Source organism: Microtus ochrogaster, unplaced genomic scaffold (assembly GCF_000317375.1).
Source record: "Microtus ochrogaster isolate Prairie Vole_2 unplaced genomic scaffold, MicOch1.0 UNK11, whole genome shotgun sequence".
NCBI classification, from domain to species: Eukaryota; Metazoa; Chordata; class Mammalia; order Rodentia; family Cricetidae; genus Microtus; species Microtus ochrogaster.
This window is the reverse complement of record NW_004949109.1, coordinates 3,717,248-3,739,318: the sequence shown is the minus strand read 5'-3', so window position 1 is coordinate 3,739,318 and position 22,071 is coordinate 3,717,248. Positions and strand designations below refer to the sequence as shown.

The window sequence follows — 22,071 nt, the reverse complement described above, 5'->3', positions numbered from 1 at the left end:
TCAACATTCATGTGTGCACCCTTAGTCTCTCATACATATACATATTATCCACACACAATAATAATTAAAATAATAAGAAAGTTTAAAAGAACCCTAACCACACATAATCAACATCTTAAAAAATGCCCTGCCTGACTACCCAGTAAATATAAAATACAATAATTTATATGAAAACATTATTAAAATAGTGATAACTAAAAATTATGGAACCTAATTTTCATAAAGAACATGAAAAAAGAGACATATCCCTAGGGGAGGGAACAAAAGAAGTTAGGACACTTTTTCAGTTAGTTTCAATTTTTTAAAAGTTCGGAACTGGTAAAACAAACAAATGCATTTTTGTGAATAAATCTAAGGTCCAGAAAGAAAATGAGAAACACAGATGTTCACTGAATCTAGATGACACTAGAAAAACTGGAAATAACCTTAGAGCCCACAGTAGGTAAAAGGTTAAATAAGAGATACATTCTATCCAGTCATTCAAATAGGACACTAAAAGCTGGCTTGCTAGCCCCAGCTGTAGGCTCTGGAAATACAAATGAGAATAAAAGGTAACAATGACGATTTACATAATGCTTGTGAAGAATTTCAAAGACTTAGGATGCATTAGGACATGGAGAGCAATTGGTACAGTCTTTGCCCAAGGTGCACAAAATCCTGCTCAATTTCCAGTACCACATAAACAGGGTGTGGTAGATTTATTCCAGAATTCCGGAAGTTGAGGCAGGAGGACCAGAGTTTGAAGCTATTATCAGCTACACAGGAAGTGCTAGATAATCTGAGCTGCATGAGACCCCATCTCAAAAAAAAAGACATAATTATTGCATGTCCAGTGAACAAAGTAGAATCTCAAATTGACTGCATTCCTATAAAACAAAATATTCTAAAAGAAAATTAAGTCTGGTGGCCTCTGAATGAAGCTAAATGACTTTATATTTTTTCTCTTTCAGCTTATATTTCTGTACTTCCAAATTTTTCTAAACAAACATATGTGGCATCTGCCTTTCAGGGCTGTGAATCCCAGTGTTACCTGTTGCAGTAATAAACCGCATTATTGGGATCCAGTTCTATCGCCTGTGTGTAACAATCCACTGCGGCAGTGTAATTTTCCTCTTTCATGTGGTTATTGCCTGCAATCAGATCAATGAGAGGTACGGTAAGCGCAAAGTATCAAAAAGCGTAGTCTGACAGATGTATTTCAACCATAGACACTACAACAGCAATGAAGGGCACACACGGTGGTTTTCACTCACACTGGGGTCAATTTTATCTCATACCATATGGTTACTGTTCGTGTTGTCACGGTGTTTGGATCATTTAGATAACATGAAGTCATGGAGATGAATCTTGCATAACTTAAAAAACCCAGTGGGTGGGAGGAAAGGCAACCATCACGACTAAGTCATGGCTATGTATTCTCTCCTTCATTCTGCTCCTCTTTAGAGCTGGCTGCATTCCTTTCTCCCTAGGCACCATACCATCTCTAGCTGGACCCGACCTTCCCCTCTTCCCTTCAACACACATGCACACACATCTGGGCAGCCATGCTTGGAAGGCTGCTGAGAGTAAGCTGGTGAAACCAATTGTGCAAATAAGTCTTTAGAGGATAATAACCTTTTTAAAGGGGATAAAATCATTTTAAAGAGATTGGAGGAGATTAATTTCTAGAGAGGATTTCAAACGCCACACTAGCCTACTGAGTACTGATTTTTGGGGACAAGCAATTGCACATACAGTTGGCAGTAATTTAACTGGTGAAATACGGCATCTCCTGTGACTATCATTCTGCACCACATGAAGGGGTGCAGTATCCAGTGTGCTGGTGAGAACCACTGGTTAAAACGGAGAACACGAGAGCTGGGGATGCAGGACTGATGTCTCAGAGCCTCGATGGTTCCCCAGTTTTCTGCCCAGGATCCTGTTCTCTTCATTAGCTGCTTTTAACAGGAAAGTGGGGTTAGCTAAGCCTGCAGACAGCAGGAGCTGGGAGAGCTAAGGAAAGGCAAATGGTTAAGCTTCAGCTGTAAGCAAAAGTTGCTGTACCTGAGTAACTGCTAATGGGTAAAAACGGTTAATAATTGATTTGGCTGTAAAATCTTTGAATGTTATAAACAGAGTGAAGGAGCAACTCATACAATAAATAGCTCAAGGAATTTGTTTTTGATAAACTAATTTGAGGCAGTTTTCTACAAAAGTTATTAATATAAAGAACTTTTTGTTCTATTTTGTTTTGGTTTGTTTTTAGATAGAGTTTCTCTTTGTAGCCCTGGCTGTCCTGGAACTTGCTCTATAGACCAGGCTGGCCTCGAACTCACAGAGATCCGCCTGTCTCTGCCTCCTGAGTGCTGGGATTAAAGGTGTGCACCATTACTGCTTGCCAAGAACATTTTAAGAAATCTCAGAGGGTAACAAAAATTTTATGGTTAAGAAACAGTTAACCACACTGGCCCAGAGAATTTAAATTGATTTCCTTGTCAAAGACTTTCTTCCTCTTGGTTGAGACTTTTGCTGTTGCTGTTGGACCACTGTGCCTTGGGGTAGCATTTTGCCATCATCAGCATTAAAACCTTGCTGCAATGTGTAGGTACTATAACGTGTATATAGATATTACAAATATATGCAAGCACTGTAAATAACGTATGTTAAAGATTAGAAAGCTTCCATCTGTAAGAGAGTCGATATACAAATTTCAGGATTCAAAGAAATCTGCAGACAGACAGAAAAATAAAGCACTTCATAGTGATGTTCTCATACAAACAGTCTCCTTCACTCTCACAGCCCCATCAGGAGGTGGCAGCCACAGGCCCTTCCTGCTTCCTTCTGCTCTTCCAGAGCACACGAAACATCTGAAAGCCAGGCTCTAGGAGGGGACACTGCCAGTCTAGAATGATCCCATGCTTGTCAACTTCCCATGACCATTTGTTCTCACACAAGTCACAAAATCTAGACAGAACAGCTCTCACTTTGCCTTGGCCTCTCGCTTGTCTGATAGATGACCTATCTCAGGGAAAACAAAGAACAGAAAGCTTTTGTTAAAGGTGAAGCCAGCTTCTCTCTCCATCCGCTGTGCTGGAGTCTCGTGCCACCGGGCCTCCCTCTAGCCACATCCTTCTAACACTCATTACATCCAACAAAACCAAACAAACACCTCCACGGGGATTACCATTTCCCAAGACTGCTGTACAGAGCAAGCAGCATGAGGGACAAAAATAACATTTCAGTTTGCTACGTACTGAACACTAACACCAGAGCTAAACCGGCTGCCACAATAAAATGGTGCTAGGGGCTGCACCGCATAACTGCCGTGTTCACACAGGGCAAAACCCGAGTGGGAGAAAAAACGAAGCGGCTCCAGTTAAAAAGTATCGCATCAAAAACGTATTTGTATCTGGATTGCTGAAATATAAAAGCATTGGGAAATACAATTCAAGTGGCAGTGAGTGTTGGGTGTTGCTTTTATTTTACGTGTAAATTATGAGGTCATAGTACTTTAAGATTTCATGGCCTTCTGATAATACCATTTTTAGAGGAAACAAAATTAAACAGAGAGTAATCCTCTTGTCCAAAGAACAGAATTTTATAATGTAATCCTAAAATGACAAAAAATTGAAGAACAAGGATGGAACTAAATATGCTAGTTAATAAACAAAACAAATGCCATATACAAGCATGAAGAAATTTCAGAAATCTTCTTAAAAACATTAATTATATGAAAGTTAAAATTACCCATAAAATTAATTACCTCTTTTTGATTAAAATTAAAGAAGAACTTGAGTCAAATAGCAAATGCAGTTCGAGGTAAATAGCCCATAAGGTACTTGTTGGGCAAAGCTTACGAGAGATTGGCTCGTCTTGGTTACGTTGGTGTTGACAAGGCGTTCTTTGTCACCAGGCCTCTTACCCATCACATTCACATCTGCTGCACAAGTGCCACAAAGCTTACAACAGTGCCGTCCTGACAGCGTGATGTGGGAATGATTTCTTATTAATAAAGAAACTGCCTAGGCCCATTTCATAGGCCAACCCTTAGGTAGGCGGAGAAAACAGAACAGGATGCTGGGAGAAAGAAGCTGAGTCAGTGAGTCCCCATGATTTCCGCACTCCAGACAGATGCAGGTTAAGATCATTCCTGGTAAGCCAGCTTGTAGACTACACAGATTAATAGAAATGGGTTAGATCAATATGTAAGAGCTAGCCAATAAGAGGCTGGAACTATTGGGGCCAGGCAGTGTTTAAAAGAATACAGTTTCCGTGTAATTATTTTGGGGCATAAGCTAAGCTAGCCATATGGGCGGCCGGGTGCCGGGGACGCAGCCCTGCTGCTCTTAATTCAACAACAGCACAAATCACAACGCTATCCCCTCAGAGCTGCTGTCTCCAGAGTGGCAGAAAGTACGTCTGCAGGCAGTATTTACCTTCATCCTTCAACTGATCGGCCTTCCCCACATCTTCAGGCACCGAGTTTGAAAGGGGCACGATGTCATTCTGAAACGAAATCAAAATGTGCTTCTTTTTCACTACACAAAAAGTCATCCGACCAATGCCAGACACGAGCATGACCACTGGGCTACACTGCCGGCACACTGGTTTTGTCCCTTTCATTTTACTTTGAGGTAGGGTCCTTCAAACTAAGATGCCTAGGCCATCCCTGAGCCCACTTGATAGCCCAGATGAGCATCTAACCTGTGATCCTCCCGCCTTTACGTTAGAATTGCAGGTCCAGCTTTCAACCCCACCCTACCCTGCCAAATGCTTTTCCCATAGCCAGAAATTCTATTTCACAAACAAATTGTGGAACTGATATACAAAGAATAAGAATAGAAGTAGAAACTTCTGGAATAGAGTGTTTTTATCCTAAGACATGTATCTTCCTACTGTCTATCAATAAAAGGGCATCTATAATGTGATTATTTAAAGACATAAAAAATGTGCACGCACACACATTCACACACTAAGACTGGGAAGGTATATGCCAAAAGTTAACAGTATTAATATTTGGAAATAAACATTTCACTCTCTTCCTTGTATGTCTCCGGTTTGGTCAGTGTTTTAAACAATAGTCAAATAGTAAATAATAGGTAAGATGAGCAACAATATGAAATTCTGCACCAGCACCTCCTCAAACCTCTCAGGCATAAATTTCAAATCAAAGGTTTCTAAAAGCAAACAGAACATTCAGGCCTACTATGACAATGGAAACTTTTGTATTTTCGCATTTATGGAAGACATTTTAAAAATTACATCATTTTTAACTTTACTCTAAATCTACAATATTGAAAAAATAATTTGTACCTTTTATGCCAACAAACTACATTTAAAATACAAGGTAACCCCTTGTCTGGACTAAAATTTCAAGGAAAGTGATAAATTGAACATGGAAATATACTTTGCTAATTAGAGACAAATACAAGTACAAAATCACTGACAAAGAATTTGACTTCCATCTTTTTTTTTTCTTTTTTTTTTTTCCTTTTTACTTTTTTAAGACAGGATTTCTCTGTGGCTTTGGAGCCTGTCCTGGAACTAGCTCTATAGACCAGGCTGGTCTCAAACTCACAGAGATCCACCTGCCTCTGCCTCCCGAGTGCTGGGATTAAAGGCGTGCGCCACCATTGCCCGGCCTGACTTTCATCTTTTTAAAAAAAGAAAAGGGCAGTAGTGGAGCATGCTTTTGATCTGAGTACTCGGGAGGCAGAGGCAGGCAGATCTCTAGGTTTGAGGCCAACCAGGTATACAGAGTGAGTTCCAGGACAGCCAGGGCTAAACAGAAAAACAAAACAAACAACAGAAACCAACAACAACACCAAAAAACACCAAACAGGACTGGAGAGATGACTCAGAGGTTAAGAGCACAGCTGCTCTTCCAGAGGTCCTGAGCAACTACATGGTGGCCCATAACTACATGGTGGCTCACAACTACATGGTGGCTCACAATTACATGGTGGCTCACAATTACATGGTGGCTCACAACCATCTGTAATGAGATCCTAGGTCCTTTGACATCCAGATACACATGCAGACAGAGCACTCATACCTAAAAAGATACACAAATAGATAAAACTTAAAAACACCAAACAAACAAAAACCCTTCTCTATGAAACATAAAATATTAAATTAAAAAGACATAGAGCTGGGTGGTGGTGGCGCACACCTGTAATCCCAGCACTTGGGAGGCAGAGGCAGGCAGATCCCTGAGTTTGAGGCCAACCTGGTAGACAAGAGCTAGTTCCAGACAGCTAGGGCTGTTATGCAGAGAAACTCTGTTTTGAAAAACAAAACAAACAAATTAAAAAACCAAAAAGGATAGATGATAGACAGACAGACAGACAGACAGACAGACAGATAGATAGATGATAGATATAGATAGATAGATAGATAGATAGATAGATAGATAGATAGATAGATAGATAGATAGATAGATAGATGATAGATAGATGATAAATAGATACATAGGTAGATGATAGATATAGATAGATGATTGATAGACAATAGATTAGATAGATAGATAGATAGATAGATAGATAGATAGATAGATAGATAGATAGATAGATAGATAGATAGATGCTAGATCGATAAAAAGACGCAGAAGCAAAGTTGAGCATTCCAGAGCAGTCACTGCTTAACTCTGACTCCAAGAGACCATGCCTATTGCTCTACAGAATCTGCTTCTAGCTTTCCATTTCATAACTCCCAACAAACCCATGTGGTTTATTAATTTAAAAAATGAATCATTTGGGTCAGAAAAAATGCATAATGATAATTGATTATAATTTATTTTCTTTTCCAACTCAACTTTTAAAAATGAAATCACAGTTTTACACTGAAAATTAAATGTGTTGGCAACTGTTAGATACTTAAATAAAAGCATCGAGTCCATTTTGTTTTTTGTTTTTTTTTTTTTTTTGTTTTTTCGAGACAGGGTTTCTCTGTGGTTTTGGAGCCTGTCCTGGAACTAGCTCTTGTAGACCAGGCTGGTCTCGAACTCACAGAGATCCGCCTGCCTCTGCCTCCCGAGTGCTGGGATTAAAGGCGTGTGCCACCACTGCCCGGCCATCAAGTCCATTTTGTATATGTATAAACTGAAGTAGGAAACAGGAAGAAAAAAAAGCAAAATTGTAAAATTAGAGTGACTAATACCACATTCAACCACATTTGATGAGACAAACTCTTTCATCACAATGATGTCAATGCTAATCACAATGGTATCAATGCTAATTATAATGATGTCAATGCTAATCAAAATGATGTCAACTAATCATTATGATGTCAGTGCTGACCATTATGATGTCAAAGCTGCTTTGGACACACTTTAGACTTCCTATGCTGAGTAGAAGCACAGGAGTAGAGCATGAAGTCCCAAGGGTAGACCTGGGTACTAAAGGATGATGCTACCACAAATAATATCCTGAAGATGTCACAGGGAGTCAGTCTCAACCTATTCACAGTTTAAAGAGTATACAACCAATCTCTCAGTTAGGTGCAACAAGAGTTCCAGCTGAAGTGCTTTATCCAGGAGAGTATAAAAGTCAACTGGATGTTCCTGGGAGACAGTAACCATGGCAATCTGTTGTGGTACCTTCAGAACTAAGTCAGTGGAGACACTAGCTTGAGAGCAAGTGAATTTCAAGTTCTGTCTGAGGCATAGCCCTTGGGAAGCTGAGCATAGAGATCTGCTTCAGTCATGGTTTTATTTGGCAACTGAAGCAGGGTGTCTCAGCAGGCCACAAGCTTGGACACAGTGGAAATGACAAACAGTTCATCTTAATGAATCAAAGTGAAGACAAAAAGGAAGAACAGAGATAGGCAACGCCTCTCATCCTGTCATATGAGTTAATCTGTGTGGCGAGTTAGCCCGTACCTGCATCATTCTCTTCTAAGTCTAAAACTACCAAATTCTCTAAGAATTTCTTGCCAACAGTTCTAGAAACAGAGTGTGGGGGAACGCAGCTACATGTACCGTCAGCACCATCCACTCAAAGCTGAAGTTAACACGTCCTGAGCCGGCATCACTCCCAAACACTGCACCCTGCAAATAACTTCAGCACTAGAAGGGCAGCACCCAAAGTGGGTGCTGGGAACATAACCCCGGTCTCCTGCACTAGCAGGATATGTTCGTAACTGCTCAGCAATCTCTCCAGCACCACAGACCTTGGAGACTTAAAAATAAACTATGAAAGACTTCTAGGTAGGCAAGGCGAGACTGTGAGAATAGTGACTAACATGCACATCTAAAGTATGATAAGCAAGGTACATTTTAGTTCCTAGACAATAGCCAGGAAGAAGCTGATTATTGATAGACATATCCCCTCAACGCTTAAAAGCCCACGATAAACTGGGCGATGGTGGTGCATGCTTTTAATACCAGCACTTGGGAGGCAGAGGCAGGTGGACCTCTGAGTTCGAGGCCAGTCTGGTCTACAGAATGAGTCCCAGGGTAGTCGGGGACAGTCAGGACTACATGGAGAAACACTGTCTCAAAAAAACCAAAAAGAAAAAAAAATAGGCCAAGATAAAACTAGATCATACTTGCAACAAATACTATTGAGAAGAAAAAAAAATGCCAACATACCTTACAGAGGGAGTTCGTGAACATCTCTGTCAAAGGCTGTGAAACTGCTAGATGTGTATCTTCTGGACTGATCTTAAACACTGTCTCCAAGCACTGAATTGCAACTTGAAATAAAACAAGGGCAGGGGGATTAGCAACTTTAAAAAGGAACCTTCTGTTTTTCCTTACAGGAATGTAATCTATGGTAAATCAGTGTTTATGGCCAAAGAACAGGAGGAGAACTAATTGGTCCAGCTGCATAGAAATTTCTATTTATAGACGAGCTATCAGAGAAAGACAGTGGTCTCTTATTATTTCTCACTAAACAGTGTTAGCTAGAATATAATTTCTGAACATACATAGTAAATCATACTCTTGCTGAAGGCTACCAGAAAGAAGAGCATATCATTAACACCTTAGATTCCAATACTAATACCTAATTAACCACCAGTGCATTAAACAAACTTAAAGTGTTATATATCTTTTAAATATGAAAAACAAGATTTTCAACTTGAAGAAAATTAGTAAAAGAAACATAATACCTGGCCCAAAGCAGGGACTAAATATTAATCCTGGCATAGTAACATAAAATAGGTCTGCTTTAAAATATTCATGCATGTAAGCAAATTTATTACGTGCCTACTATGTGTAAAGTTCTGCTCCAAGGTGCTAGAAGAACAGCTATAAACATAACAGGACAAACAAATCACTGTCCATATTATAAAGCAAAATATATAGCCTGTGAAATGATGACAGTTGCCTCATCTATTTTTGGTGGAGGACAAAATAACTGGTTGGTACAGCAAGGGTACAAGGTACAGACTGATGCAAAGACACGAAGGGAGATTATGTAAGAATCAGAGACTTAACAGATCACAAGGCAGCCTCAATGACATTTTTAAAGAGTGGGACTCGGTGCAACTGGCAAACAGAGGGCTTTCAAGGATTTAGTGAAGGAAAATGACTATTTAGAGCTAAAAGACTGGTAGGAAGGCTGAGGACAGGCTAGAGAGAGAATCAGAAAACCAGGTGGGCTCCCTCTCAAAGGATACACACAGCTGAGCAGCCCAGGGCAGGGGCCGTCAGGAGATGTATTCTGTCCTCTCTGCAAGGACCCTTTGAGGGGCCCAGAGTGGTTCTTCCTCTGATCGCGCTCCAGCTGGGAAAGAAACTAAGCAAGTGGCCAAAATAACCCCTGTCCTTCCCATACTACTAAATAGATTCATCCACATGTTAAAAGACTTGTAAAAGCTCCTTTATATTTTAAATGTGGTCTTGAGAAAGGAGCTGGTCATAAATATTATTACTTTAGGCAGTCACAGAAAAGCTCTCCTTAGAGAGGGCCTGAAGAAAGCACCAAGTTTTAAGCAATATGAAGCAAAATATCTCTTGGGGGAGAAAATACTCTATTTACCTAGACTATCACCTTTTCCTTTCTGTGTTTTGATACCTTCACCTCCTCAGTAGATAGAACTACAAGAATGTAGCTTTCTCCTTTGCTATTTCTCCCAAGCAGATGAAGATGCATTTAAAATATTGGACTGCAAGTAAATTTGTTCTCGGTGCCATGACACATAGTTACAATAATAAAAATGTGTGCCTATGCATTTGTTTACTCTTGCAGCCTCCATCCTGGATCAGAATGGCATTCTTTACTGTGCCGTCTGCTTTGTAGGGTTCCGTTACCAGAGAGATTGCTCTATGTCTTACGCCCTGGCATGCAGGTATCTCATGTTAGACCATCTCCTTGAAGACAAGGCTTATCTTATTCCTCTCTGACTTTAACAGAGTCTGGCAAGTCAACAATTCCAATGGTCAACAATTGGAATCTGTTGGTTTCCTTGTCTGCAGTAAAAATCATATTTTAATTTCCAAAGAAATTTAAAATTATCAGATCTAGGGCAGACAGTGTTTCTTCTGACCATCATCCGGTTACCAAAACCAAAACAGCAAAACTTAAACATAAGTTCACAAACACAGAAATAGATCAAGAGGACAAAAACAAGCCATTAACCACGAATCAGGCCATGGAACTTCAGAGCCAAACAGACAGGTATAGAGTCTCTTCAGGAACATCTGATGGGGAGGAGTTGATGTATTTTGCCCAATAGACTTAGAAACCAAGATAAAGACCAGAGAAGTCCAAGCCCAGGATTATGGGATTCAATTCAACAAATGCATACGGAGCACCTATCACATGCCAGGCCCCTTTCTCGAAGCTTGCTATCCCAGTGAATCAAACAGAATAGAACCTTAACCTCTTGGAGCAGAAGACGAGAAGAGGACTATAAATAAGAAACAAGAATAAGGAGGACGGGGTCGGGGTGGGGTGAAGGGGGGAAGCGGGAGCTGAGCCGGATGCAGACTGCAGATTTAACTTAGAGTTCAGGGCAGGCCTCCTTGAAAAACAAATCTGGCAGACTTGGAGGAGATGGAAGTGTTATCATTACAGCAGGTACAGATGATGGGAGGCTATTCCAGGCCATGGGAACAGCCAGAGCAAAAGCCTGCAGGCACAAGGATCAAGGGCCTCCTCACTAAGGAAGCTAATTTGGCTGAAACCAAATGAGAAATGGTAGGTGGACAATATGTCCAGATTATATAGATCCTTTATACAATGATGAAGAAACAATAGGAGTCCTGGCAAGATTCTGCATAGAGAGCAACAGAATCTGCCACAGTCTTAAGAGAGGACGAATTTGGATGATCTGAGGAGCCAGAACCGGTGAAGAAAGACCAGTTTAGGGGTTATCACAGTAGAACAAGCAGTAAGCAGTTTCAACCAGGGGAGATACCAGTGGAAGTGGTAAAAGGTGGTTAAACTCACATTTCATTTTATGGTTTTGTTTGTTTGGTTTTTGCAGTACTAGGGATTTGTGCACAGAGGGGCACATAAGGCCCCTCTATGGCTGGATTATATTCCCTAACCCCTGACTCAAGATGTATTTTGGAAGTATAGACTTTTAGTCCTGGTGTGGTGGTGGCACACACCTTTAATCCCAGCACTCAGGATGCAGAAACAAGTGGATCTCTATGAGTTTGAAGCCAACCTAAGCCACAGAGTGAGTTCTGGCCAGAGCATACAATGAGAGACCTTGGGTTAAAAAAAGAAAAAAAAAAAAAGACAGGCTGATTTTTGAAGGCAAGAAGGTTTATTAACAGTTAGATGTAGAGTATGAGAAAAACAAGACCCTAGAACAATGCCCAAGTTCTTGGCTAAGGCAAGGGAGTGCTGGAGCTGCTCTCTCTGAGAAAGGGAAGTGGTGGAGAGAACAGATTTTGGGTGGGAGGACTGTGAGTTCAGTTTTGGCAATGGTAATTTTGAGATGCCTACTAGACTTGCAAGTGGAGCTACGTGGTGGGAAGCTGGATATAGAAGTCTGGGTTTAGAAGAAAGGTCTGGACTGGGTTTTCAGTTCTAAGAACTGTCAGCCTATAAATTCAGGGCACCTCAGGCAAATAAGTTAAATTCTCTCACCAGAAAAATGAGTGAAGAGAGTGACAGGAAGAAGACCAAGCGGTCAACTATAGACACGACAGGTCAGGAGAGGGACTCAGCCATGGGGAGGAAGAGCAAAAACTGAGCCAAGACACTAGCCACGGGACTATGAGATAAGTAAAACACGTGAGATGAGATGAAGGAAGGAATTAAGTCAGATAAAGCATAAGAACTGTTTGACTAAACACAGAAACACTATTGGAGATGAAGGATGAAAATTCTTAAAATTAAGAAATAGACAAATTGGAGAAAGTAAGTATAGATAACAATTTCAAACAGTTTTGTTACAAAGGAAGACAATAAAATCAGATAAGAGGGACTGGGTACAATGACAAGAATATCCATGTTAGGATATTATTTTTATTATATGCATTTGGGAGTTTAGGCTGTATGTATACTTGACGGTGCACCATATGTGCACATGGTGCCTCCACAGGTCAAAAGAGCTAGAGACAGTTGTGAGCCGCTGTGTGGGTGCTCAGGATTGAACTCAGGTCCTCTGGAAGAACACCAGTGCTCTAAACTGCTGAGCTAACGCTCTTATTTTCACTTGTGTGTGTGTGTGTATGTATGTGTGTGTTTGTATGTGTATGTGTGTGTGTGTACCTATTGTAAACAGGATGCCCTCTGGGACCAGAAGTGGGTTTCAGATCTCCCTGAAACTAGGGCTATTGGTGGGAGTGAACCGCTCAGTATGGGCTAGGAGCTAACCCAGATCCTCTAGAAGTACAGCAAGCATTCTTAAGCACTGAGTCATCTCTCCAGCCCTATTCAATTTTCTTTTCTGCGTTTTTTTTTTTTCATAACGAAAGGGGAACTATTGGTACATTTACGATTGGATGAAAATGATCCAGCGGATGAAAATTTGAAGATGTAGGACAAAAGGGTAGAGAATCTACAGTAAAATCATAGCTGGTGAGATGGGATGGGACAAAATGTGCCAGTAGAGAGATTTCTCTGAGAAAGGAATACCACCTACGGTAATAGCCAGGCAGATAGGCAAAGCCTGTGGGTCTTGTCAGTGAGTGAATATAAAGAGTGTGGAAGTTGGTAGATGCTGTTTTCTTATCATTTCTTTTTTTCTGATTGTTTGTTTACAGTGGGAGAAGCATCTAAGGGTAAAGACTGAAATGGAAGTCTGGCATCTCAGAAGATGAATAAGATTATTAGAATGACTATCTAGGATAATAGAAAGGATGAATAAATAGATGAATGAGTGAGGAACAAATAAATACCCTGGTCACCCAGCAGCACTAAAAGTTTGCAGTCAAGAATTAATATAGTCAGTCAGCAAAACTGTACATTCTGGTCCATTAATTTATAGTCAAATGGATATAGACACTGAGTAGGTAGAAAATTAAAAAGTAAGGTTTGGCTTTTCAGGACAGGGGAAAGAATACAAGAAAATATCATAATGATCTGCCACAGGGTTAACAAGTAAGAAAGAGGTAGGGAAAAGTATGGGGTCAACAGATTGGAGGGGTTGGTGAAGGAATTGTTGAGATATGGATATTAGAGGGAGTGTGCAAGAAACAGACAGGAAGCAAAATACTTAAGACAGAGCTGCTGGTGGAACACAATTTGGGAATGATTCAGTCTAGGAAAGGGCTCTGCATCTCATCACCCGACACTTCGGATCAGATCATTCCCTGTTATCCAGGCCTGTCTTGTGCAGTGTTGAGTGTTTAGCATCATCGATGGCTTCTTCCCACGAGATGCCAGTAATACCAGCTTCCCCAAAGGTCGTAACACTCAAAAATGTCTCCAGACTTTGCAAAATGGCCCTCAGTTCAGAAACACTGACCTAGTGTATAGTGAAGTGGCTGAGATCAGGGGGAGGAGAAAAGCGTAAGAGCCCAGTGGGAGAGAACTGCAAGGATTGTCCTGGAGCTTTTCAGGAGCGAAAGAGCTAAGACGGGAGCAGAGCTTGCAAGGGTGACAGCGTGCTGGAACGGCAACAATCAAAAGTGAAGCAGATGTCAGAGATGACAACAATTAGGAGGAGGGGATGACATAATCTGGTAACAAACCTCAAAGCTGATGAAACACAGCTCCACGACAGTGGTAAATCTGGAGCTAGAACGGCAGAGCCTTTCCCAAGGCGTTTCTAAATGTCTAGAAGGTGGGCAGACACCTCCACATGACTTCGTGCTCAATTAAATTAGACTCACAGAGTCAAAAATAGGGGTCAGTCACAAACAATTGGCACCATTTCTGACTCCATATATAACAAACAGCTGAAGGCACATATTTTTGGCTGAATGCCATTCTAAAAATAGGGCACAACATCTTGGTTTTTAAAATACTCTCGATTCTTTCTGCTTCATAAAAACACCATACCGCCTTAGATTAGAAAAAAATATATCTCTTGTTACATGATTGCCTTCCTCTGTTGCCATGGAGCAACGACAGCCAAGACTTTCCTCTGTCAGCCAAACTACCTTCATCTTCACACAGTCTGACCGTCAGGGAGGACATAAAGTCCTTAATATTAAACGGGCTAATTGCTACGTTCTCCCACTGTGCCTCACCTGCTTCTCTCACTGCCGCCTGGAAAGACGAGTTAGAACAAATGCCCAACTTTGATTTGCACCTATTTAAAGCAAATCTACAAAGAAAGTACTCAGAATTAATAGGCGAGTCCCCTCTCCAGGAAGAGCAGCTCAGAGACGGGAAATTCAAACGGCGCTGCTGTTTATTAAGCTCTCCCCAAATGAGCTCTCATTGCAACAATTAAGTCCTCACATAGGCTTACTGAACTTTCACCAGGCCATCGGTCTGCATCATTCTATCTTCTTATAGCTATACAGAATTTACATTTCATAATGCATAAACATGAAGCACAAAGATGGTATCAAGGAAATACATGTGCTTCTCCAAACCCGATCAGGTTCACAGGCTGCTGAATCCAAGATTGAAAGCTCACATAAAACAGGGGCAAAATCCTCTCATTTCCCAAAGTAGCATTTGCTAGCGCTCTGACATGGTATAATTACTTAGATTTCTTTCACAGTGCTATAGCAATGACTAAGGTATTTTCAAGTGTTCTTCTGAATGAGATCCTCTGCTTATTAGAAAAATGAGGGGGGAACAATCTTTGAACTATGAACTGGGATTTAAACCTCAGCGTTGTTACATAGTAACTGCTCTGTTACTTAAATCATCTGATCTCATTTCCTCATTCCGTTAAGTGGGAACAATGTTAACCTAGTTCCCCTGAAGAAAAATGTCCCTAGAATATTAATGGAATGTTTCTGACAGTAATTTTTCAGTAAACAAGCAACAGTCCTATTTTTATTAGTTAAACCAAGTCTCGGAAAATGGAAATAACACATCTAGTTAAGTCTCTCAACAAAATATTCTGATTTTGTTATTAAAAATCATAAACATGGCTATTTTAATCTTTCTTTATAATTACAACACGAACACAAAGAACTGGTACCTACCTTCCAAACTTTCTTGTTCATCAGAAGTATATGCATCCATCTGACTTTGTTCCCGCAAGAAACGAATAACTGCATAAACTAGAGGCTTGACCGATGACATTTTAGACACTTAAATACCTCCTTGCTGAAAAAAGACAAAGAAAATATCAACGGTCATATGCTATGTTAAAAGCATTAAAAATAAAAATATTCACTACCTTGCTCTCTTCTCTCTTTAAAGTGTCAAGAAAGCAAAAGTTGTTACAGTAATGTATTCCACACGCTCATTCAAATCCAGCACTTTTAAACCGTGTTGAGGCTTGCCTCGGTGAAAAGACATGTTTTCAAAACAAGTGTAGCAAAGCTTAGAACTCACTCTGTCTTAACAATGTCTATGATACAGATACAAGAAAGTATAGGAGTGCAGACCCAGGGAGAACCATCCTTGAAAGGCCTCACTTTTAATTGAGGAAGATTTAGTACTGCTGACTCAGAAGACGAGACACAATGAGCATCTTCCTTTATTCCAAGAGATGTTTCTTTTTATAATGTATCAATAATTTACACTCCACTACTTTTGTAGGTTATTTGCTGATGATCGGGCTCTGTAGAAAGATTGTTCAACCACTGAGTGGTATTGTTAATAAACGGCGTTCCTATTTAATCAACACACTGCTCAGAAATCACCGTCTAAACCGACAGATACTACAAACCGACCTGCCCTGCTTGCAGTAGCTGTGCTCTCGTGGACAAGCTGGAAGCTCCTGGCCCCGTTCATTCACATGGAATACTATGCATCCAAACAGTGGCGCAGGGCCAGGCGGCATTAATGGCTTATTTCCACTAAATCGCATCAGCAATCTGCTCCCAGGGATCCCTAATTCACAGCCAGGGTGTGGTACCGGCCGCTAGGATGTTTATTGGCTTTGTACTTCTTTTAAAGCCGAGCCCAGTCTCTAGGCCAGAGAGGTTATTACACGTTCTGACTAAGGCCCGGGGGCAGAAGGGGGGGGGGCAGAAGGGGAAAACAGAATGGGGGGCTGGGGGAGCTGTCCAACCTCCTCCAAGCTTCCTCTCCTACATCTCCAATCACATCCATCTCCCACTCCATGGTTCTCTCACCGCTGCACCCCGGCTTTGCTTCAGCCCAGACCGGGTTTGCACGGGGTGCGCGGTGCAGGCCTCCATCTGGGGCTGCAGGAGACGCACCCTTTCCAGATATAAGCCCCTTACCAGGCAAAAGGATACGAGACGACGGCTGCAGGTCCGGGGTCGTCGGGAAGCGGGGCGACTTGCCCCCGCGGTCCTCGGGGCTTGAGCGGCGCTCTGGATGGCAGAACTGGCAGCGTCTCCCAAACTTCCCCGGCTCCTACACCGCCGCCGCCCCCTCAGCCCACCCGGCTGCTCGCTAGGCTCTCCGACGCTGGGTCCTGCTGGATCCGCCCCTGGGGCGGGGCAGGGCACGAAGTGGGTGGGGGTGGGGGCGGGACAGGGAGAGAGGCGGAGCGAGAGGCGGGGCAGCTCCGGGGGCGGAGCCGGATGCGGGGCGGGCCGAGGGGCGGGGCCGCGGGCGCAGGCGTGGGGCTGCAGCACGTGGGAGGGCGCTGGCAGGGCTGGCCGCGGCGTCTTGAGCTCTGGTCTCCGCGGCTAGGCCCACTCTTGGCTCCCGGGCCCCGTAGACTCCACCGCCCGCCTCCCGCAACCACAGACCGGAGGACTACTTGCCCGCTGCTGCCGGCCCCCCGGCGTGCCCATGATCACCCAGTGCCTTTCGGCTGTGCGAGGCCTCCACAGGTACTCTAGTGGGCGGGTTAACCTTGACCGTGGGCAGGGTGGGGTCGTCTGTCCGCGAATGCCTTGGGGCCTGGTGCAGCCCTGCCGCAGCCCTGCGATGCTCCTGGGACTGTCCCTTCCCGCTGCCTGCTTGGTGGACCCCGTGGGGACACCTGGCACGGCAACCTGAGGCCACCTTTCCCTCCCCGCCTCCCTCAGGAGGCCATCCTTTCCCCTTTGTTTGGGATTGCTTCAGCCGCAGTCTGTGAGAATGGTGGTTCACAGACCCAACCCAAAATAAATACCAAGAGACAGCGTGACGTTCCCTTCCGAACTGCAGACGTGAGAAAGTGCCGCAGCTGTGGACTCGGGAATAAACCATTTCCATACGCACCTCTTGTATATGTTAGCGTTCTGGGCGTTTAATATGCACCCGGGACCGTTGTGATTTTGATACTTGTTTCCGTCCTTGCTTTCTAACTTCATTTTTATTTTCTTCCTTACCATAAAACATTCGGCCTCTTACCCTGGCAAATTGACATGGCCCAGAATTGTTGCTTGGACACCGTTTGGGGCAGCCTAGGCTGCTGCTTTGACTTGCTTCCTAGCGCAGCTCTAACCACACCCCTTTGCTACAGACCAGTAGCAAAATGGTGAGGGAATTAAATTCTTCGCACGGATATGCCGGTTTTTCGGAAACAATGCCTCCACTTCTTCCACTGTCAAATCTGCCCTACACTGAAATTTCAAGGGAGACTTCAACAGAAAAAAAAAAAAAAAAGAACTTGGTGATTTTTATAGGCGCACTAAACTACTTTAAACAGTCAGCATTTCTGCTTTTCCTAGTTTTCTATTGTGCTTTGCCACTCATCTGCGTGGATCTTTGTGTTCCTTAGGCCTTGCAGCTGCTGTGCACCCAGGGGACAATAGTGATTCTGAAGAGTTCCGTGATGACTGTGGTCATTCTTTGGGCGGGATTTGTTGGTGTATTTCTGGTCTCCTGGCTGAAAGTGGTATAGCTGTCAAATGAAACTGTACCTGGAAATGAAGATCTTCACTTAGAAAAGCAAGAAGAGAGAATAAATTTCCATTATAAGACAGATAGTTCTCTTCTCTAACTTTTTAATATCGGGACCCCCTTTACCTTTCAAAAATGGCTGAGAACCTAGGAACATTAATTTAGTTTTTGTCGATTATATCTACCCATAGTTAACCATATAAAATGAAAAGTGGAACAGTTTTAAAGGATTAATATGGTTATCAAATAATAATAAATACATTCCATGCACATTTTTCCATTCATCTGTCACTGGGCACCGAAGTAACAATACAAAATAGCTTGATTGCTAATTAATGAAATTAATATAAATTAATGAAATTAATATACACCTCTACATTTAATCTGTTTTTCTATTTTATTTTGATTTAAGAAGGAAAGTGTTACATCATACTCATTTGTAGTTGAAAAGAGAATATTCTAATAGCTTTTTTAGGTAAGCATGGGCAGTCTTATCACACCAATGCGGGGCAGATGGTGGTTTTTAAAGGGTGGGTTGTAGAGTTCTTCTCAACTCTGCTACACTGAAATCCACTCGGCGCACCTTACATTTTAAATGGAGAGTGTGCACTCCGCCTGACTTTGTAGCATCGATCACAGTTCATTTGGAAATTAAGGGCTGTGTTATGTAGTTCTGATGTTGACGTATTTTGTTATAGACTATCAAATGATCACATTCCTCAATGTTATCAACCATTTTGTTAGAACTCTTCAGGTGTTAATGTAGTGGACAGGATTCTAGTTTTCTTTTGAAAGCTAGATTTATTTATTTATTTATTTTGGTTTTTGGAGACAGGGTTTTTCTGTAGCTTTGGAGCCTTTCCTGGAACTAGCTCTTGTAGATCAGGCTGGCCTCGAACTCTCAGAGATCCGCCTGCCTCTACCTCCGGAGTACTGGGATTAAAGGCGTGAGCCACCACCACCTGGCTGAAAGCTGGAATTTTATTAGTGATATATATTTTCATATTTTTCTTTGAAGTGACAGTCTCACTTTTTTACTTTTCTGGTTTTTGTTTTGTTTTGTTTTATTCTAGACAGGATCTTGCTGTCTAAAGCCCATGCTAGCCTTGAATTCAGATCCTCTTGTATCAGCCTCCCATTGCTGAGATGACAAATATGAGCCACCTTACACACCTGCTAGTGTTCTGTCAAAGTAACCTGGAATGTTTTGTTTGGGAGTGTTGTGAACTGAACCCAGAGCATTGCACTAATTGGGCAAGCAGAATAATTCTGATCTGTTTGTCATTAAAAACAGTATATATGAAAATAGGATAGACAGACAGACAGACAGACAGACAGACAGACAGATAGACAGATAGATCAGTGATAGCCAGGTAGTGGTGGCACAGCCTTTGGAAGGCAGAGGCAGGTGAATCTCTGTGAGTTCATGGCCAACCTGGTCTACAAAGTAAGTTCTAGGACAGCCAGAGCTATTACACAGAGAAACCCTGTCTTGAAAAACCCAAAATAAATAAATAAAATCAGTCATAGTCACACTTTTCTGTAATCTGAGCATTGGAGACTGACACAGTAGGATCAAGAATTGAAGGCTAGTCCAGAGTATATTGCAAGACCCAGTATCAAAAAAACTTTTAATTTCTAAAAGAGTTTAAAGGGAATTCTATGAAAAGAAAGGGAGGAAAAAAATATAACTTGACTCACGGTTTGTTCATTTTCATAAATGCTTTGATTTGAGCAGCCAGTTTTTCTGAAACACCATTATACTCTGGTATTCAGAAGTGCTTATGTGTGCCTGACCATATGTACGCACTGAAGGGCTGAGACTTTAAAATAAACAATATTTAGTGTCACAGCAAGAGTATCCTGCGGTGCAACTGAGATTCTTTTTAACCTGAGTGGCCTTGAACTTGTCTACCAGGGAGTGATGGTTTTGAGTGCACAGAAGGCAAGAGTTGATCCACCATTGTGTTGCATTAGCACTGTAAATGTCTGTACAGCAAAATCAACGTGCTTCCGTATTTGGAAGATTCTTTACCTCGTGCTCTCCCTGGACTGGTCTCATGGTCCTTTCTACAACACTATGACTTTAACATCTGCACTATTAATGTAGAGAACTGCTTATATATTCTATACAGACTCTTCATTTATACATGGAAAGAAATAAATATGTGAAACACTGTGAATTGTTATCTTGTTAGAAGCTAGTAGTATGCCAGGTGTGCTGGTACATACCTGTTATCTCAGCATGTGGTAGGCTGAGGCAGGAAGATTGTGAGTTCAAGGCTATCCTAAGTCTCAGAGTGAGACCCTGATTCAAAAGGAGAGGCAAGAGATAGGCGGAGACTATTAGCAATCAAACTTATATATAATATATCAACTCTTTTATTGAAGACATGCAAAGCAGTTATTCACTGTGGTGGTTTGAATAAGAATGGCTCCCATATGCTCATGCATTTGAATGTTAGTTATCAGGGAGTAACACTATTTGAGAAGGAGGTGTGGCTTTGTTGGAGTAGGTGTGGCCTTGTTGGAGGAACTGTATCACTGGAGGTGGGCTTTGTGGTTTCAAAAGCCCATGCCAGGCCTAGTCTCTGTATCTATCTATCTCTCTCTCTCTCTCTCTCTCTCTCTCTCTCTCTCTCTCTCTCTCTCTCTGCTTATGGATTCTGGTAGCTCTCAGCACCATATCTACCTGCCACCATGTTCTCTGCCATGCTGATATGAACTAAGCTTTGGATAAGCTTTGGAAACTGTGAACAAGCCTTTTGTAAGATTTGCCTTGGTCGTGGTGTCTCTTCAGCAATAGAACAGTGGCTAAGGCAGTCATTATATAAAGAAGTAGTTCTTAACTTTGGGCTTAGGTGGCTTAGTTCAGAATCTGATATGTTTCAAACTCTGTATCCTCCCATGAGAGTTGGTACTAAACAGCATGAGAAGCCTTCTGTTCTCTTTTTCCTATTTACTCTGGAACTTGGACATATCTGGGCTAGGTTTTTATTTGGCTGAGATAGGTTTTCCTGTTGGCAGAGCAGCTATATTAGTTGTGTTGTTTGTTTGGCAGGTAGGATGGTTGATGGGAGTATCAGCTCTGCTTCTTGGGAATAAACAGGCCAGGACTCTGAAGATTAGGTTGTAGATTGTGTTGCTGTTGATCAAACACATACTTCTGTCCTAGGCACAGAGCTGTGTGGTGGGTGAGAGACCTGAGAGACCTCGGCAGGGCAGCCAGTGTCATGAGGAGCCACAGCTGTGGTGTCGAGAGACAGGTGGATAGGCACACCATGCAGCGTGAGGTTGGATATTTATTTAGTGGGTTATGGAGGGGGAAAAAGGAAAAGGGGAGAAGGGAGAAGAGCAGAGAAAGACAGAGAGACAGAGGGGGAAGGGGAGAAATGGGGAGAAAGAAGAGATCTGGAGCCTGCAACTGGCCCTGGCTGAGGAGGGGAAGTGCCTCTGCAGCTCCTGGGGTCCAGAGACAATCAGACGCAGCAGGTAGTCGAGTCAAGCAGGAACTCGTTTATTTCCTTACAACATGCAATTTATAAAGCAAAAACCCATGAATCCCAGAAGTAGAACGAAAATTAACCAATCACATCAGGAGTCATGTCTGCACGAGCCCCTAATGGGGATCACACAAACATCAGGCACTTTATGTCATCCTGCCATCTCTAACTCCAGTCATCTTGTGAATAAGTCAGATCTCCTTCCCCTTGCTTCCCTTCAGAGCCATCTTGGCTGGGAGTATTCTTCACAGGCTTTGCAATGTCACTTATTTTTTTTAAATTTTGTGCCTTTTTCTAACTGTAAC

At 42.1% G+C, this 22,071-nt stretch overlaps 2 protein-coding genes across 2 annotated transcripts in view; one reads left to right on the top strand and one right to left on the bottom strand.

Moving 5' to 3' along the window:
• Positions 1–16,912, bottom strand: part of Sgtb (small glutamine rich tetratricopeptide repeat containing beta) — a 33,842-nt gene extending 16,930 nt beyond the window's left edge. Inside the window, exons 1-5 of the mRNA XM_005366579.3 lie at positions 16,706–16,912; positions 15,494–15,617; positions 8,570–8,673; positions 4,416–4,485; positions 1,031–1,130 (exon numbers count right to left, since the gene is read on the bottom strand). Coding sequence (XP_005366636.1) covers positions 1,031–1,130; positions 4,416–4,485; positions 8,570–8,673; positions 15,494–15,593 — 374 coding nt within the window. The 5' untranslated portion in view covers positions 15,594–15,617; positions 16,706–16,912. The remainder of the gene's footprint in view (positions 1–1,030; positions 1,131–4,415; positions 4,486–8,569; positions 8,674–15,493; positions 15,618–16,705) is intronic.
• A 164-nt stretch (positions 16,913–17,076) lies between these two features.
• Positions 17,077–22,071, top strand: part of Nln (neurolysin) — a 98,237-nt gene continuing 93,242 nt past the window's right edge. Inside the window, exon 1 of the mRNA XM_026788979.1 lies at positions 17,077–17,266. Within this exon, the coding sequence (XP_026644780.1) occupies positions 17,226–17,266 (41 nt within the window). The 5' untranslated portion in view covers positions 17,077–17,225. The remainder of the gene's footprint in view (positions 17,267–22,071) is intronic.